This window comes from Tinamus guttatus, unplaced genomic scaffold (assembly GCF_059628265.1).
Source record: "Tinamus guttatus ecotype Peru unplaced genomic scaffold, ASM5962826v1 Tinamus_guttatus_pri_ptg001489l, whole genome shotgun sequence".
Lineage (NCBI taxonomy): Eukaryota > Metazoa > Chordata > Aves > Tinamiformes > Tinamidae > Tinamus > Tinamus guttatus.
The window spans coordinates 18,486-36,984 of NW_028290023.1; the positions used below are offsets into that span (position 1 = coordinate 18,486).

The 18,499-nt window shown below is 63.4% G+C and overlaps 3 protein-coding genes across 3 annotated transcripts; 2 read left to right on the top strand and 1 right to left on the bottom strand.

The window, feature by feature from the left end:
* Positions 1–10,201: 10,201 nt before the first annotated feature.
* Positions 10,202–12,388, top strand: LOC148590298 (semaphorin-3B-like; the record flags this gene model as incomplete). Its single annotated transcript, XM_088539215.1, has 8 exons — positions 10,202–10,359; positions 10,620–10,682; positions 10,863–10,982; positions 11,063–11,156; positions 11,268–11,387; positions 11,816–11,961; positions 12,071–12,185; positions 12,315–12,388. Coding segments are annotated over 8 exons (890 nt in total), but the record flags the coding sequence as incomplete, so codon positions are not given.
* A 58-nt stretch (positions 12,389–12,446) lies between these two features.
* LOC148590299 (semaphorin-3B-like) lies at positions 12,447–14,609 on the top strand. The gene is made up of 8 exons (XM_088539217.1): positions 12,447–12,610; positions 12,715–12,934; positions 13,037–13,128; positions 13,326–13,367; positions 13,490–13,647; positions 13,761–13,816; positions 13,906–14,045; positions 14,154–14,609. The coding sequence occupies exons 1-8, from the start codon at positions 12,503–12,505 to the stop codon at positions 14,607–14,609; spliced, it is 1,272 nt and encodes a 423-aa protein (XP_088395343.1). The 5' UTR covers positions 12,447–12,502.
* Positions 14,610–16,350: 1,741 nt separating this feature from the next.
* On the bottom strand, positions 16,351–18,220 carry LOC148590300 (2'-5'-oligoadenylate synthase-like protein 2; the record flags this gene model as incomplete). The annotated part of the gene is made up of 5 exons (XM_088539216.1): positions 16,351–16,906; positions 16,990–17,122; positions 17,312–17,556; positions 17,666–17,841; positions 17,923–18,220. Coding segments are annotated over 5 exons (1,371 nt in total), but the record flags the coding sequence as incomplete, so codon positions are not given.
* Positions 18,221–18,499: the final 279 nt, after the last annotated feature.

The window sequence follows — 18,499 nt, forward strand, 5'->3', positions numbered from 1 at the left end:
CTGTGGAGCAGCATCCCTGCCATAGGGCTGGGGAGAGAGCTGAGGTCACAGCCGCCAGGTGTCACAGTCACGCTGGCAAAGGGCAGTGATAGCTCCTGGGCATGCAGGCACCTGCAGGGCATTGGGTGTTAGTGGTCCACGTGCCATGGGACAACTGCAGGCAGCATTCAGGATGCAGCACCGGGCATGCACAGGGGATTGTGTGGGGGCTCAGGGAGCAGAGCTGGGTCCCCTGAGTGCCGGAGATGGGGTAGGAATGTGCTGAACATGCTGAACCAGAAGGGACTGATGGAGCTATGGGTCACATGGGGATTTGTCAACAGCAGGGATGGCTCCTATCCTGGTGCTCACCTGTATCCCCAGAGAGTCCCAGGCTACTCTTGGAATGCTGTTGGGGTGCACCTTGGAGTGCAGAAGCTGGCATGGGGACAGCCTGGGAACCCAGCTTCTCCAGATGCCTCTGGAGGCTGGGCAGGGAGACAGGCAGTGGCAGCAGGTCAGCCGAGTGGCCTTCAGTGCGCCACATCCACCACTGCATCAGCTCCTGGCCTACTGGAATGCTTCTGATCAGCTTACAGCCCCACTGAAATCCCTTAAGAGGTGATGTGGGCTAGGTTTAGCCCTGCCTCGTGTCCCATTAATTCCTGAGGGAGCCTGGGGGAATCTATCATATTGGGCTGGGGGCTGAGGTGGGGAAAGTTGCACCTTTGCCCTTGCTGATAGCATTCTGAGCCTTGGAGCTGGGCTTGCAATAGAAGAAACCAAGGCTATCACCTGGTGGTGCTGCTCCTCCGTGGGATGTTCAGGTGCCCAGCCCAGGGCTGCTCTGTGTGGGGTTTCTTTGCTGGGATCAGCTCTTCACTCGCTCCAGGGCAGAACTCAGCTCCCAAGGTCCCACACACCATGTGCTACAGTCCCAGCGTGGTGGTACAAGGTCCACTGCAGGCAGCAGGATGGGTTCCCTTCATCCCGAGGCTGGACAACACTGCCTGGTCCCATGGCGGGGAAGTACGGCAATGTCAGTACACGTGCTCCAGTACTGGGGTGCACCAGCACCCCACAGCCCCCTGGGCAGCCCAGCTCAGCACGGTGCAGGGCAATGACAATTAAAATAGGATTAGCTGGGCTACACCAGCATGGAGCCACCAGGAGACGGCGCCTAATCCCAGCAAGAATGCACGGGGGCCGCGCAGGGAGCAGGCACTGCGGATCCCTGTTGCTGGGGTCCTGCTCCATCACATCAGTTGCAGAGTCCAGGGTTTTAGGCTTGGGGATGCAGCCACGGGTCATGACGTGGCAGAGGACAGGCAGCACAAGCGGAGGGAGTTGCACTGGTGATTGGGGTCTGGTTAGCACGGTGGGTGCACGCGTGGTCCCTTGGTGGCAGACTGCCAGCCTGCTGATCCGCCCAAGAGCAGGGGACCCACAGGTGCTGTCCTGGTGCACCCTGTCTGCGGCAGCCGTGCCACCCCAGCCCAACGGAAGGATCACGAGGACATCCCGATACTCCACTATCTCCAGGGATGGTTAAGCTGGTCTTGTGCTGGCATGCTAGAAACAAGGCCACGAGCAGCCCGCAGGGAGGGAGGAGGTGGGTGCTGTTGCCTGGTGCTGGGGATCAAAGGAGGGATGGCGGCAATTCCCATGCTTGTTATCGCGCAACAGGGCTCGCCTCGCTTCTCCAGAGAGCCGGGATCTAGGACATGGGAGCCAGCCTGGCTGGAGATGAAAGAGACGACTTGGCACGCAGGTGGCCGGCCCTGTGTCTGGGGGAGGCAGCCAGGCTCGCACGCAGCACCCCGGGATGCTGCCTTTGCCAGGGGCCCAAAGCGGGTCCTAGTCTGGGGGAGGGGGGAGACATGAAAGGGGGGGCCATCTCCAGGTCTGGTCCCCAGGCACATGGGGATGAGAAGTGCCCCGGCCCTGTGGTGGGATATCTTCCCTCCCTCTGCACCCTCTTCTCCTCCTGGGGAACCAGCAGTGTCACCAAGAGCCCTGGCGAAGGCTCTCTGGCTGCCTCTGCTGCAACAAACATGTCTTTTGGCTGACATCAGCTAAAGCAGCAGCAGGGAGATCGGGTTGCGTCCTCACTCTGCTCGTGTGCATCTGGCTCCCCTTTAGTCCTTCCCTCCCTATTTATTTGTCTTTCTTGTCCCAGGCCTCCCACTCCTTTTCTCTGTCCAATTCATGCTCCGGCACTTTTGGGCTCAGCACTGCCCCAGTTTGCCAGCATGGAAGGCGATCAGACCATCCAGACATGGCTGTGACCTAGAAGCCACAGACCCCATGGGGTTGGATTGCCACTGTACAGTGAAGCATCCCACCCCCTCGGAGGTGTTTGGCAGCCCAGCCCTGATCACGTTAAGAGAGGGTGTCCATCTGGCTGGGCCGTGCATCAGACTAGTGGTGCTCCCCACATCTGGAACCATCCAGATGTTCCCTTCTCTTCGATGCGGTGTGTGGAACTGAGTGCATTCCAGCAGAACAGTTGGGTTGGGGCCAGTGAAAAACCAAAGCATTCAGTTTTGCATCCACTCCATCCCCCATCTGGGTTCCCCCATCCCTGCACCTCCCGTAACAGCTTCCATCAGGCTGTGACGTAGGGACCTGGTAGCTCCGGGGTGCTGAGAGAGGTCAGAGCTGCTCACCCATCCCCAGTGGGTGAGGGCAGAGGCGGGTCCCGTGATTTTGCCTCGTGGAAGGCAAACATTTGGGCTTGGATGCTGCCTTGGAGGGTTCGAGACGCCCTCGCTCCCTTGGCTGGTGCCCGCTGGTGCCAGCAGCCCCAGCCAGGGGAGTTTTGGCTGGGGCTGCAGCCAGGCTGGGGTGGGGGCTGCAGAGGCAGCTGGTGGTGTTGCGTGCTACATGCATCGCTCCAAGTCCCGAGGACGTGATGAGGACTGGTGGGTGCTCAGCCGAGGGGCACCATCCCATTCTGCATGCCAAAGGCAGCCCAAACTCCCTCCCTGGGGGGTTGGCTGGAGGGCAGCCCCTTCCTAAAAGCAGCGTTGTGGATAATTAATGAGTCCCACCAGCTCCCAAAGGCTGCAGAGAAGAGACGGGCGGCTGTGGCTCGATGTCTCGCAGGCATGTGTCAGGGCTCAGGGGACAGTTAGCTCCTTGCTAACCCACCTCTGATCCTCCACCCACAGCTCAATGGCTGTGAAAGTGGGATTCACGCCCCTGCTCCCCTTGCCCAGGCTACCAGGATGCTTTCAACGGGCAGCAGCATCCCTCCTTCCCCTCCAGAGCAAGGGCCAGGATCCCTTGCAGGAGGTCCGTGTGATGGGTAGGAGGAGGAGGATGAGGAGGAGGAGGGAGGAGGTTTTTCTGCAAGTCAGGATCTTTGGAAACTGTCTTGTGGATGGGAGTCTGGCTTCATGCCCTTGCAAATCTGCCCAGCCAATGGGTTGGAGCCTGACCCTGCACTGGATGGCACCTATGCCATCAGCTGGCATAGCCCAGGTCACCTTGTTCCATTGGGGCTTGGCCAGCTGTGCCAGTCCTGTTGTGAAGGTGACACCTCCTCCCGCTCCAGAGGGCCTCTGTAACATCCAAGGAGGGCAGGAGACTGCAGCCTCCTGGCTTTGGGATCCCCTCTGTAACCAGGGTTCCCTGCAGCATCATCAAGGCACTTCTTCAGGGGTGCCTGGGGGCAGGATGCACGATCGTCCCCATCCTGGTGGCCAGTGGGCACCTTGGCCTGCCATGCCTTCCTGCTCATGTCCATGGGAAGGATCCAGTCCTGGCTGCCCTTCAGGACGTGATGGACCTGCTTGCTCTGCGGCGCTGGTGCTCTGGGAGCCCTTTGCACCACCTGACGCCTTGCAGCGCCCTGCAGGCACATGGGGGCGGAAAGGAGTTGCTTCCTACCGCAAACGCTTCCCTGGGGCTCGTACGCTGCTGGCAGAGATGGTTATCGGAGCCGGAAGAGCCGAGAGGGACTTGGGAGGAGGAGGTGGCTCCCCGCACGCAGATCTGGCTTGCAGCTGCAGGACATCAAAGCACGGAGGCGTCCACACCTGCGCGGCCCTGGTGCCAGCTGTGCCACCTCTGCAGCTCCTAGCTGCCTTGCAGCTGGTGGGCAGCAAGCCCAGCCTTGCTGCAGCCTCCGCCTTGCATGCGACCTGCCAGCGCTGGCCTGCAGGACTCGGCCTCGCTCTTTTCCAGGGCTGCTCAGCTTTGGTGCTGCGCTGCCGTTTGCTTCGCTCACAGGAGTGCAAAGCTGCTCTGGCAGTGGCTGCCGGTGGCATTGCGGGGTGGCAGCTGAGTGCTAGGTGCAAGGCTGATGCAAGGCTGATGCGCTGCAGGGGTGATGTGTTGCAGGGGCACCTTTAAGGAGGGCAGAGCCCAAGCGAAGCTCCTGAGACTGATCTACAGAGAGGGATGACAGAGGCGACGTCTAAAGCAGGCAGCCGCACCGCCTCATCTGGATACCGTCAGCGGTGCGGGGCTGCGGGGCCCTGCACGTGCAGCCCTCCTGGGGAAGGGCCGCAGCGGCCGGCAGGGCTGCACTACGTGGGCCTGGCCTTGCCGCGCTCAGCGCGGCGGCCACTGAGCGACGTGGCGGCCAGCGGAGCATCCCTTTCCCCGCCTGCCTCCTCCGACGCTACCCAGCTGCTTTGGCAGCACCGGCGCTGTTTTTCTGGGATGGAAACTCAGCCCTTGTGACGCCTAATGACTTCTCCAGCTGAAGGCAGCTCCTGGCAAGGCTCGTGCAGGGCTCCGGCCCCTGGCTTGTGCGGACACCCCCAGCAGCGCTGTTCCCGGGCCTGCCTCGCCACCTCCCCAGCTGCAAGCAGGGATGCTGCATCCCAAGGCAGCTTTGGTGCTGGAGGGCTGGGACCAGTTCCACAACCTGTGGGAAGAGGTGGAAAGGGCTCGGTTGTGCCATCGCGGGAAGTGTTGATAGTGCTCCAAGCACTTTCCTGATCTTGACAGAGGGAAACTGAGGCACGGCAACTAGTTTCAGCACGAGCAACCAGCCCCAAACCCAACTGGAGGCTGCAGCTCTCTCAATGATTCGGATGACACCAGGGAACATTCCCAGGCACAGCAACTCTTTGTTTATCCCACAAAAATGGGCTGTTTCCAGCACAGCCTGGGCCACCTCGGCTCCCTTTGGATGCCCAGGCCCCACATGGCTGCTGGCATGGCCCAAGAGGCCATTTGGACCATTTCACTGAGACCTGTGATAGGGGCACATTGAGACAGCAGCTCAAATGAGTCCTGACTCCCCTGGATATTCCAGGTGAATCCCCACTGTATTACCGCATCCTGTAATGCACCCAAGCCACCTCCTCCCATGCCAGTGGTTTTCCATGCTCTTTCCTGTGACCAGGATCCTTAGGCCAGAGATTTGGGATCCCAAGCAGCAGGGAGTCTGCCATGCTGGGAAGGGACACAGCCAGCTGCCGGCCTGAGGTTCCCATCATGGATTTGGCAAGGAGAGGCCGCAAGTCTGATGGCGTGGCAAAAAGCTCCGAAAGGAGAGCAGGACTGCAGCCCCGGGCAGGGCTTCGGTGCGCCCCAGTGAAGGTGTCTGGGCTCTGTAGTGGCTCCATGATGGGGTAGCCTGAAGGGTCCCTCAAGGAGGTAGGGGGTCTCCATCTACCCCCTCTCTCAGAGCTTCCAGGGGCACTTTTAGGACACCAGGAGATGCATGCAACCTTCTCCATGCTGACTGGCACAGCAGCACCCCAACCCGAACCTTTCCCAGCTTCCAGGTGGGCTTTGGGCTGGGCACCACCTGGATAACTGGGTTCTGCCATCAACCTGTGATTAGTACGGGACAGGCTGGGAGAGCTGGGCTCCAGAGCCAGCCTTATGTCCCCAGGGTCAGCCCTCTGAGACCCACTGCCACAGGCATGCAGGTGGTAGCTGGACCCCGGCATTGTCACATAACCACAGACAGCACTGGGAACCCTTGCTGCAGGTGGGATGCAGGGGGGACATGGTCTGAATGCTGCTGTCAGTTGGCAGGGCCTCAGGAGCCCTGATTTCCCTATGTACCTTGGTGGAACAGCCGCATCTTTGTCTGGCGAGGGCCTCGCGGAGGGACAGCCACCGCCATGCCTGCTGCTGGTGCCCGCAGCCAGCTGCACCCACTACCCACACCTGCTGCCAGGCTTCCTGCACGCAACTGCCTGCACCCAGCGCGGACCTGCCGGCATGCACCTCCTTCCAGCAAGGACACCCACCACAGCGCAAGGACAGCCACAGGGTACAGAGGGGACAGCAGGGGGGTGGCCTCCCAGGCGGCTGACCCCCTCCACCGCCCCGCTGCAGGAGGCACACATGGCCCTGTTGCCGGCATCGTTCAGCACTTGCTATTTTTGGCAGCGTTGCCTGGAAAATGGGAGGTAGCAGAGGAATTTTGTTTGCTCCAGGCTGGGCCTGAGCCAGACATCTGGGCCGCAGCTGAGCGGGGAGCAGCGGCCAGGCCCATCTCCCACCAGCAGCCCCACGCGCGGCCCCTGCTGCCCCGGCACAGCCTCCTCCCAGCCCGGGGGACACCCAGCCCCAGGTACCTGCTCGGTACCAACTCACCCCAACTCTTGTGTTGTGGTGGGCTCAGCTCTGGCTGTCATCAGCAGGCCCCGCCAGGAGGCAGAGGTCCAGCGGGGCTCTGGTCGTACACAGGGTGTCACAGAGTGCCACGTGGACGTGTGGCTGGGAGAGTGGGATGGGGCTGGTGTGGCTGTCGTGGGGGAGGCAGTGCCCCACGCGGGTGCGTGACAGGCGAGCTGGCTCCACCAGCGGTCGCGTGCAGCCTGCGTGGCACCGGCTGCGCTGCAACATTTGCTCGCGTGTGCACAGGCCCAGCGCTTGCTTGCGCGGGCCAGGGCTGCGTCGGGGTGTGCAGCTGCACTACGGCTTGCTGCCAGCGCGCGTGGCTGGTACGTGCGTGAGGCAGGTGGCTGGTGCTGGCAGCAGGGGTTCCACCGCAGGTGCTGTTGCAGCCAGGTGACAAACCAGTGAGCGTGGCTGCACGTGGGCGATGCCTGGGAGAGCGGACGACCGCGTGAGCAGGTGCGCAGGCAGGGCATGCGCGGATGCGAGCGGCGCAGGGGCAAGGGCAGGTGCGCGCGCCTGCTCCGCGTGGGCGTTCGGCCGCGGGGCACGCTCGGGCCGCGGGGCGCGGTGTGTGCGCAGCCCCCGCAGCTTGGGGCCGCCCCGCCCCGTCGTGGCCGCCCTCACGTGTGGAAGCGGGGGGCGGAGCGGGGCTGAGCCGGACCGAGCAGAGTCGGGCGGGACGGAGCGCAGCCGAGACGGGCCGAGCGGAGCCGGGCCGGGCGGGACCGAGCGGAGCCGAGCCGGGCGGGACCGAGCGGAGCCAGGCAGAGTCGAGCCGAGCCCCGGCACCAGGTGGGTGCGTGCAGGGTCCCGGGCTGCGGCTGGGGTTCCGTGCTGGCTGCGGGCTCTGCTCCGGCAGCGCAGGTCTGGCTGAGCTGGCACGGCTAGCCCACGTCTGCACCAGGCAAGTCCTCTGGGAGGGCTGAGAGCAGCGTCCCTTGCTGAGACTGGGAAACTCATCCGACAGCCGAGCTGCTGACTGAGCCCTGCCGGCTCCTCCCGGCTCCTTCTCCCCCCACAGAGGGACAGCCAGAGCCAGAGCTGGAGCCGGAGCCGGCAGGGTTATTGCCTCACCAGCTGCCTCCTGTTTTTGCCTGTCACCCGATCCGTGTCATAAACTTTTACAGCCTCTCGGAAGAAGCGGTGAGTGCACAGCAGTGGGCTGCCAACACGTCTTGCTTCCTGTGGCAGGGCCCGGCCCGCAGCACCGTCAACGTCGGGGCAAGAGCACACATCACCCGACCGCAGTGAGTAACGGGGGACTGACGCGGCTGAGCTTCCATGGGCTTCTTCTGCACCCACTGCTGGGTTATTGCAGCTCTGCTGGGTTGGCGAAATGTTGTTGGCACCCAGGCTCGGCGTTGCCCTTGCCACACTCCCACTCCCAGCGGGTAGGGCCACGCACCCGCTGCTCTGGGCGCCAACTGCCCTGGAGCCGCACAGGCGGAGTGGGAGCCGCTTGGGGCCTTGCCGCTGCCACCATGGGGCAAGCGCTGGCTGTGTGCCGGGCAGAGGGCTGCGGCAGATAAATGTGTCCAGATCTGCTCATCCCTGGGGCGGCCCTGCTGTACCTTTGACCGAGCACCCTGATTCTGGCTCCTGCCTGCAGCTGGCTTGGCCCTGCTGGGCCATAAAGGAAGGTAGAGTGTCCTGGTGGTTGGAGGGGTAAACTGAGGCATGGGACAGGTGAGCCACATGCTGGCCCGTTTGCCCCATGGTCAGGAGGCTGTTGCCTTGTCTCGTGGTTGGGTGTCCAGTTGGCCCCAACCCAGACGCTTGCCTGGTGCCCCTGGGACTCAGAGGTGAGAGCAGGTAGAGCCCAGCCCTCTCCTCCTGGCATGGCAAGAGCTGGGCATGCTGCTCGGCCAGCTCAGCCTCAGTTTCCTCACAGGCAGGAGCGGTGCTCCCGGAGCCCTTTGGCTTTGCAGTGGGTTTGGAAGTGCAAAAATGGTGGTGTCTGGGGAGAAGCTGCTGCCTTGTGTCCCCGTCTGACCTTCCTGGGTTAAGGCCAGCTCCACTGGGTCCCCTGGGCCAAATTGTGCAGCAGTGGGTGCCCCGTGTGGGGCTAGGGCAGCACTGGCAGCAGTGCCCCGTGCTCTCCAGGCTCCCGGGGCAAGGCAGGACCCCCGGTGGTAGTGGGCAGGGAGGAGGCTTTTCGGTCGGGGCTGCGAGTGCCAACTGCGCGCTGGGGAGGAGACTCGGCGGCAGGGCCCCTGGCGCGCTCGGCGGTGCCGCACTGCCGCGGGGAGGAGGCGGGGGGCTGTAATCCGAGCTGACGCTCTCGCTCCTCTGCCCTGCAGCCGTCAGGGCGGGGGCTGTGAGCGCGGCGCCTGCCGAGCCAGGCACCAGCCATGCTCCGTGCGCTGCTCCTGCTGCTGTGCAGCCCTGCCGTGGGCGCTGGGCACCCGCCGCCCCCCGCCACGCCACGCCTCAAACTGGCCTTCCCAGGTGAGTGCAGGTGACTGCAGGTGAGGGCAGGGCGGTGGGGACGGGCTGGAGCCAGGCTGTGCGCAGGGCTGGGCCGGCCGCAGGCAGAGCCGGCTGTCTGAGCACTGCAGGTGCGCCCCCACCTGGTCCCAGAGACGTGTCAGGGCAGTGTGGGGTCAGGTGGGCACGACAGGCTGCTGGCCCAGGTGCACAACCTGGAGGGATGCAGAGCCCCAGCATCGGGACCTCCTGCAATTCCTGCACCCGCTTCCCTGCGGGTTTGGTGGGCATATATGGGTGCCCAAAGAGTCGCATGGTTTGGTCCTCTGTGAGACACCTGCTTTTGGGAGGATGTCTGCCCCGAGGGCTGCTTTGATTCTTTTGCTCTTGTGCGCTTGGACACCTGCTCCTGGGCATGCCCTGAGCTCCCTGTGGCTGTGCTCTCCGACTCTGTCCTGCCCATGCTGGCTCCTCGTGGCTTGTTGAACAGCCGTACTGTGCCAGCCGGGAACTACATATCGCATGCCCACCGGCACGTGGGCTTCCCTGTCCTGCAGAGCTGGGGCACGGGCATGGGCACATAGATCCCACGAGCACCAGGAGGGCTTGTGGTCATGAACCTCGACTCCACACCAGCATGTTGTGAAGATGATCCAGGCTAGGCGTTTTGTCCTGCAACACCCCAAGGTGGCCGGCTACCAGGTAGCTGGGCTGGCCAGCGGATAGCTGGGTCCCTGACGAGCACTCTCCTTTTCAGGCCTTTACAAAGGGCTATTTGTTCCCGCCACAGTGGAGGGATTAGCTCCGTGGGGCAGAGAAAAGGCCCTTTCTCCCCCCAGAGCCGCCTGTTGTGCAGAGATTGATGGTGGGCTGGTATGGGGGTGGCTAACCCGGTAAAGCTGGTGGGGTGGGTTTGGGGGGAGGGGACAGCCCTGCAGGGGGATGTGACAGGGCGCAGCCCCTGCTGCACATACCCGGGCAGAGCCCCTGCCTGCTCTGCGATCTTTGTGCTCAGCCGTGTCTGCTCGCCACTACCGGCTTGCTCGTGCGCCGGCTGGGATGGCAGCGGGACGCAGAGCGCTTAGAACGTGTGCGAGGGGCAGGCCTCCTGGGTTTCCTGCATGGCTCTGGGTGACCCCTGGCTGGCCAGGAGGGACACAGCGTGGCAGGGCTTAGCAGGGCTCCCTTGGTCCCGCAGAGCTGCGGGCCCGCCACGGGCTGCGCCTTTACCAGCTGGAGCGCTCGTGCTGCTACAACGTGCTGCTGCTGGATGAGGAGCGCGGCCGTCTCTTCGTGGGGGCCAAGAACCACCTGGTGTCGCTGAGCCTCGACAACATCAGCCAGCAGGACAGAAAGGTAACAGGGCTGGGCGCAGAGCCGCTGCGTTACTGGGCAGCATGGGCAGGGACAGCTCCAAAACGTGGGACCCTGCTCTGCTGGGCACCACTGCAGCAAGACCAGACTGTCCTCAGAGCACGGCGTGGAGGCGGCCTCCCTCTCTTCTGAGACATGACATGAGTTTGGTGGGTCTCAGCCAGAGTGAGGGGGTGGGGAGGGCACTGCACGTTCCCGGGGCTGGGTGTTGTAAGTGTTCCCTCCCACTCTCTGTCCCACAGATCTACTGGCCGGCGCCCGTGGAGTGGAGGGAGGAGTGCAACTGGGCCGGCAAAGACATCAACGTGAGTGTCTGAGAGGTTGCGTACGGCGGGCTGAGGAGCAGCTTGCCAGACTTCTGCATCTTGGAGCAGCCAGGCGAGCTGAGGCTCGGGCAGAGCCCTGGGCGCTGTGGAGCTGCAGGAGTGGGTGCCTGGTGTGGACGCCTGCTCAGCGCCGCCCACCCTGCCTACCTTCTCCCCCAGACCGAGTGCATGAACTTCGTGAAGATCCTGCACTACTACAACCGGACCCACCTGTATGCCTGCGGCACCGGTGCCTTCCACCCCACCTGTGCCTTTGTGGAGGTCGGCCAGCACACGGAGGTGAGCTGGAGCCTGGCATGAGGTGGGGTCATGCCAGTCTCCTGCCTGCCCACCTGCCTCTGACCCATCCGTTCCACCAGGACTCCGTCTTCAAACTGGACCTGCAGCACTCCGAGGACGGCAAAGGGAAGAGCCCCTACGACCCCCAGCATGCGGCCGCCTCCGTTCTTGTGGGTAAGAGGGGGCCAAGCCCCAGCCTGAGGGGTCAGCCAAGCACTGGGGTGCTGAGCTGGGACCCCAGTGGGCACAGAGTCCTGTTTAACACTTCCCCTCGGTGCCCATCAGGTGAGGAGCTCTATTCTGGGGTGGCCACTGATCTGATGGGTCGTGACTTTACCATCTTCCGCAGCATGGGCTCGCGCCCATCTATCCGCACCGAGCAGCACGACTCCCGCTGGCTCAACGGTTAGTGCCCGCAGCCCAAAGGGAGTGGGACGGAATGGGGCATGGGTGTCCTGGTTGTGGCCTGTGGCATGGCACTGACAGCCCTTCAGAGTCACCCAGGCAAGGAGACTGAGTGCTGGGTGCCTGTCCTACCCGCCGGGCCCTGAGGTGGGCAGGAGCTCAGCACAGGTTACTCTGTGGGTGGGTGCCTGCTGCCCCCCTGTGGACACTGTGTGTTCACTGGAAGGGGAGGGCCGGTGGGGTCCCATCCTTGCCACACATGTGCCACACAACTGGGCATGGGGCGGGTCCCTTTCCCCTGGGGACCTGGCCAGTCTTCCTGGAGGGTGTCTCTGTGGTGGTGTTCCCCATGCCTGCAGGTGCCCAACCCTCTGCACAGCATGGGCACTAGCCATGGTACCTCTGACACGCTGCTCTTTGCCCCCCAGAGCCCAAGTTCGTGGATGTGTTTTGGGTGCCTGAGAGCGAGAATCCTGATGATGACAAGATCTACTTCTTCTTTCACGAGACGGCAGTGGAAAGGCCGCAGGGGCTGGGCAAGACCAGCTTTGCCCGCATTGGCCAGATCTGCAGGGTGAGCGCGCTTGGGGCCCCGGTCCTGTGGCAGGGAGCCTGGTACATTGGCTCGTTGGAGCGTGTGGGACCACGGGTGCTCACTTTGGGTGCCCTGTCTTGCTTGGCAGAACGACATGGGTGGGCAGCGGAGCCTGGTGAACAAGTGGACGACGTTCCTGAAGGCACGGCTGGTGTGCTCTGTGCCGGGCACCGATGGTGCGGACACCCACTTTGATGAGCTCCGTGAGTGTCACCAGGGAGCCCTGCGAGGGCAGAGGGTGCAGTGTGCCCCCGGGTAGCCAGGGTGCATGAGGGCGCCAGGTAGCGGTGGCACGCAGAAGCAGTGCTGATCCTGCCCCTGTGTGCTCACAGGTGACGTCTTTCTATTGCAAACAAGGGACAAGCGCAACCCCCTGGTCTATGCCATCTTCTCCACCTCCAGGTAAAGTGCACCCTGCATGGCAAAGCTGGCACACACCCATGGTGCCCTCTGCCTCACATCACCATGTGTCTCTCTCATCAGCTCCGTTTTCCAGGGCTCGGCCATCTGTGTCTATACTATGGCTGACATCCGGCGGGCTTTCCTGGGGCCCTTTGCACACAAGGAGGGCCCCAACTACCAGTGGGTGTCGTACCAGGCCCGTGTGCCGTACCCCCGCCCAGGCATGGTACGTGGCATGGGGCAAGCCGGGAGTCCAAAAGGTGCCCAGGTAGCTGGCGGGGAGCACCGGGAGCAAGTGCCACCTGCTCACCTGGCTCTGTCTCCCTGCAGTGCCCCAGCAAAACCTTCGGCACCTTCAGCTCCACCAAGGACTTCCCGGATGAGGTGATCCAGTTTGCCCGGCACCACCCGCTCATGTACAACCCAGTGCTACCCCACGGCCACCGCCCCCTCTTCCTGCAGACCAACACACCTCACACTTTCACCCGCATCGCTGTGGACCGCGTCACAGCTGCTGATGGCCACTACGACGTCCTCTTCATCGGCACGGGTGCATGGTGCCTCCTTGGCTAGGGGTCTGAGGTTTGGGACTGGGCTGAGCGCAGGAGCTGCACCCCCCAGACCCTCCGCCTCACTCTGTTCCTCCCTGCAGATGTGGGAACAGTGCTGAAGGTGGTCTCAGTGCCCAAAGAGAGTTGGCAGAGCATGGAGGAACTGGTGCTGGAGGAGCTTCAGGTCTTCCAGGTGAGAGGGACCTCAAGAAGGCACTAATGGTGCGGGCATGCACTTTGATGAGCTCCGTGAGTGCCACTAGGGAGCCCTGGAGAGGGACCTGAGCAACTTGGTTCTCTCTGCACCCCCTTCCCCAGCATTCCCCTGGGCAAGGCTGCGCCCCATGCTGAGCGTGCTTGCCCTGATGTGTGCCCTTGCTCTTTTGGCAGGACTTGTCCCCCATCACCAGCCTGCAGATCTCCTCCAAGCGGGTAAGGGGGGAGCAGAGCTCCATGGCCGCCAGCTCCATGGGACCTGTCCCCATGTTTGCCTGTGTCTGTGGCCGAGTTGTCGCCCTTCTGTGGGGATGCTCAAGCTCCCTTTCTGCTTGCAGCAACAGCTCTATGCTGGGTCGGCCACGGCTGTGGCCCAGCTGCCCCTGCACCGCTGCGGCATCTACGGCAAAGCCTGTGCTGAGTGCTGCCTGGCCCGGGACCCCTACTGCGCCTGGGACGGCAGCTCCTGCACCCGCTACGTGCCCAACACCAAAAGGTAGATGGGATCGTCCTCCCCTGGAGGCAGCTGCCACTGTGCCCAGATGCCTGGGTGAGGGGCCCCCCATCCTGCTGCTGCCCAGTCCTCACTGCCCACCCCCATCTCCCCAGGCGTTTCCGCCGGCAGGACGTTCGCAATGGGGACCCCAACGTGCTCTGCTCCGAAGGTGAGTTAGGGCCTTGGCGCAAGGTGCTGCCCTGCTGTGCCAGCAGGCAGCTGGCGCTCAGTGCTGACAGCCTGGCCGTCTCCCTGCAGACCCGCAGCCGGGCAGTGTGCCCCAGAGGAAGCTCTATGGTGTGGAGGGCAGCAGCGCCTTCCTGGAGTGCGTGCCTAAGTCCCTGCGGGCCCGCGTGCTCTGGACATACCAGCGGGCCAGCGATGCCCCCAAGAGCGAGGTAGGGCTTTGCCAGCACAGGCCCAGTGTCACGGCCACCCCTGAGGGCTGTGCTGCGCCGTGCTGCCCTGCTTCCCGCCACCCACCCCGAACCCCTCGGTGCCTGCAGGTGCAGCTGGATGAGCGGGTGGTGCGGACAGAGCGGGGCCTTCTGCTGCGCAGCGTGCAGCCCAGCGACGCCGGCCTCTACCTCTGCCACGCCATGGAGCACCGCTTCACCCAGCCCCTGCTGCGGCTTGCGCTGGAAGTGATCGGCGCTCAGCAGGCCCCGGGGCTGGCGCTCGCTGCCGAGCCAGCGGGCCCCCCCGGCCGCAAGGTCTGGTACTGGGACTTCCTCCAGCTGGTGGAGCACCCACCCCTGGGGGCCATGGACAAGGTGTGTGAGCGGCTCTGGAGCCGTGGGAGCCCTGCCGCCCGCAGGAGGCCCCCGCTGCCTCCGCCACTCAGCAGCAAGGCCCGGCCCACCATGTGGCGGCAGGCCGAGGAGCCGCGCAAAGGCCGCAGCCGGCGCACGCATGAGGCGCCGCGCGCCGAGCGAGGGCCCCGCCATACGTCCCCCTGGTGACCCTGGCGCTGGCCCTGGGCGCCAGGCTCTGTCTAGGAGCGGAGTCGCAGGCCACGCGGGCAAAAGGCAGGGCAGCAGCATTGGTGCTGGCCGGGCTGTGGAGGTCGCCCCACAGCGTGACGGCAGGGCCCGAGCGGGGCCAGTGGTGGCTCTGGGGCTGGGCGGGGTAGAGCAGCTGGCCTGGAGAGCTCCGATGGCTGCGCCTAGATGCCCATTGCTGCCCGGCCAGGGATCCCTGTGCCCGCCACTGCCCACTCTGAGCACCTGTGGGGAAGCAAGCAGGTTCCTGGGATGTCACAGAACCACTGTATTTATTAACGACTGTTACCGAGGAATGTAAATCTGCCCTGGGTGTGCCGGGGTGGGCTGGGCTGGACTGCATCCTGTGGGTATGATAAGAGGTGCTCACGTCACGGGGAGGGGCCCAAGGTGCATGGGGTTGACAGGAGCCCTGGCCAGGCCAGGAGGGACCTGGGCAGCCGCACCAGGACGAGCAGGACCCAGGGGGTTGGCACCTGGCCAGAAGTGGGGACCGAGGCATTGCCCTGGGGCTGGTGGGACCGAAGGGGCATCTCTGCCCAGAGGGGAGGATGCTGGAGGTGCCCAGCATTCTGGGTGCAGCTGTGTGGCAGAGCTGCCAAGCCCTTGCATTTGTACTAACTGAACGCAATAAAGCAGAGGATTGAGCCCAGCGGCTGGAATGTGCCCAGCCCCGCCCCAGGAATGCCCTCCCCATGGGAAAGCCGCAGGGGGGTCAGTCCTCTCCACATACATCCGTCCTGCAGGGCCGCTCGGAGCAGCCGTCTGCACTTTCGTTTCCAGAAGGCTGAAATCGAAACTTGAGCGGTTGCCAGGGCAGTGCCAGAGCGGAGGCTTCAGGGAAGACCTGAAACACAACCCGGGCTCTGCTGTGTGGTGATTATGTCTGTGCACTTGGTGACATCGGAGCGCAGCACAAGATCCCCCGGCGTGAGCACAGGCCATGGCAGCCCCAGCCTCCTGTGGGCACCCCTTTGCTTGGGGCGCTCCCTTGGTGGTCCCTGGGCCCTCCTAAGAGCTGGAGCATGCAGAGGGGGCCCTGAGGAGCCCCAACCACAAGGTGCCCCTGGCAGCCATAGCTCTGGCATCTTCCTGAACCTGCAGGTGGCTGCGGTGCTGGCCTGTGGCCGCATCCTCATGCTGATGAAGGTCCCCGGGGTGGTGACTGGCCGGAGCAGCCCTGGGGACCCTGGGAACAGGAACCTTTTGGTGACCCAGCCCCAGCTATATGTCCCCTATCCTGCCTCCCTGCTCCGAGGGTCCTGGGATTGGTGCTGCGCAATCCCTTGGCAAAGGGCCTGGTGGGGAGAGGAGGCGGAGAGGGGCTCTGCTCGTATCTACATAACCTCAGCCTTGGGTGGCTGAGGAAGAGGCAGAGCCCCAGGACTGGGGGCCACCTTAAATTAGTGCTCCCAATGCCATCGGAATGGAGGGTGGAAAGGCTCAGAAGCAACCACAGGCCCAGAAGGGCTATGTGCCCCCATGTGCACCCCATGCCCATGTTGCTGGCACCTGGTTTGGTGCTGGGCTGGCATCCCCCACCTGGCAGGACCCGTTTTCCACTGCCCTGCCTATCTAGCACCCTTGTTCCTTCCCCGTGAGCTCATCCCCAAACTGCTCCTTTGCTGGTTCGCACGGTCCCTAAAGCCAGGGGAGCACAAAGGTTTTCCAAGTCATTTATTTACAGTGTGCTGGGTGCTGTATGGATAGAGCAGGGTGGGCTGGTGCCCAGGCAATGCTTAGGAGGGCAAGGAAGCAGGGAAGCGGGGGCGCTGGGGGCCTGTGCCCCCACGGAGACGCAGGAGCAGGTAGATGATGCTCTTGCTCTGGATGCCGTAGTGCGCCAGCGTGTGCTGATCTTCCAGCTGCCTGGAGTCAAACATCAGCTGCTGCTGGTCTACATGAACACGCTGCTTTTCGTAGATCTTTTGCTTGAGTTGCCGGACGGTATCGGTGGGCCGCACGGTGTAGGGGGTGGTGCGGCTGTTCTCCTTCACCAGGACCTCCATGTCCTCGGTTTGCAACAGCATCAGCGTGGTGCTGCAGAAGAAGCCAGAGGCAGCCAGGGTTGCACTGTCCTGCAGGATGAGGGGAGCCCGGCCTGGTTCCTGCTGGCCCAGGCACTGCTGATATACAGGGATGTCCCACTCCTCGCTGATCCTTTTCTTCAGGTCCAGGATGGTGGTGTCCAGGCTGACGTTCATGGTCAGTCTGTGGCCTGTCAGACGCTTTATCTCCACTGTGATGGGTCGAGCCGGCTGTGGGGGAAGAGGGCAGGTAGGTGAGGTCGGCGGGGACGTGGTCTGGGGACTGCGACCTCCTCAGGTGTGGGCAGCCCTACCTGCACATTCCAGGGATGGGCAAAGGCGACGCAGGGCAGAGAACGGCAACGAGTAGCCTCCTTTGCCACTGCAGCCCAATCTGCGCGTTGACCCAGGATCCCTGTTGGGTCTGCGGGGTCCAGGATCACAGGGCTGTGAAGACAAGCACAGGCCCTGCTCTCAGTGCTGTTCCAGCGCAGGTGGAGGCCTGGACATTCAGCAGTTGTGCCCATGGCCCCTGCCCAGAGCCAGCCCCACTTGGGAGCAACACCTGGTCTGCAGTGCAGGCAGTGCCTGTGGTGCGGGTGGCACACAGGCAGTGCCTGCGGTGGGGGCTCTCACCGTGAGCTGTGCAGCAGCAGGTTCTTCACAAAGCCGCCCACATCAGGGTGCTGGAGAGAGTAGTACTTTTCCCAGTAGATGAGGATCTTCTGGTGCTGGCACAGCAGCTCCAGCACGGTGCGAAAGCCTTCAGCCATCCTGAAGTCCTCACTAGCCCCCGTGCCCTGCTCCCATGCATAGATGGTTAGCAGTTCCAGGGCGTACTTGGGGGGCAGGTTTGCCGAGAGGTTCCGTGGCTTGAGAACCTGGAAAGGAGATGGGAACGGGTGAGAGCTGGCAGGCACAGGCATCCCAGGGTGTGGGATGGATCCTGGGATGCCCGTGCCGGCGCAGCAAGGCTGGGCAGCCACTCACCTCCTTGTACCAGTACTTGACCAGGCGCAGCAGGTTCTTGAGCTTGGCAGGGCACCGCTTCACAAACAACTTCTGCAGTTCAGTGAAGCAGGGAGAGAACTCGCTGAGCTCCCCATGCGCAGCCAGGAGTCTCACGTACACGTTAGGATCTGGCACAGTGTCCTGAGTCACCTGCCCTGTGGGGGGAGAGAGCGCTGCAAGAGCTGTCCCGGCATGAACTGACCCCAGCCCCACATCTGCTGAGCGCAGAGTCCTACCCAAGGCGTCGTAGGCAGGCAGGACATCAACATCAACGGACTCTGAGTACGACGTGGACTGGAGGGTGAGGCTGAGGGAGCGCGCGGATGAGCCGTAGCGGCCCTTGCGCCGGAGATTGATGATCATCACAGAGAATGTCAGCGTATTTCTGCATTGTTCGAGCATCCTCTCAATATGGTTGAGGATTTCAGCTCGCCTCTGTTTCTGGTCCTGGTAGCTGGAGAAGCAGCTGAGGAAGACCACCACATCGGCATCGGAGTTGTTCTTCAGGGCCGTGCCCTTGCCTGTTGAGCCACCCTGCGGAAGGAGATGGCACCCGGTCAGCACTGCCACCCCCCGCGGCAAGGCAGTGGGGAAGGACCCTCGCTGCTCAAGAAAGCCACGAAGGGAAACTGAGGCAGAGCACAAGCTGAATGCGCGGGGCAAGGGGAAGGTGGCACTGGGTGCCAGGCTATGGAGAGAGCCCCGGGGACCATGAGGGGCTGGCAGGGCAGGGGTCACGGTGCCCAGAGGCACCGGGAAGCACTCACCTTGACTGTCTTGTGGACGCGAATGCTGTCAAAGCACTGCTCCTTG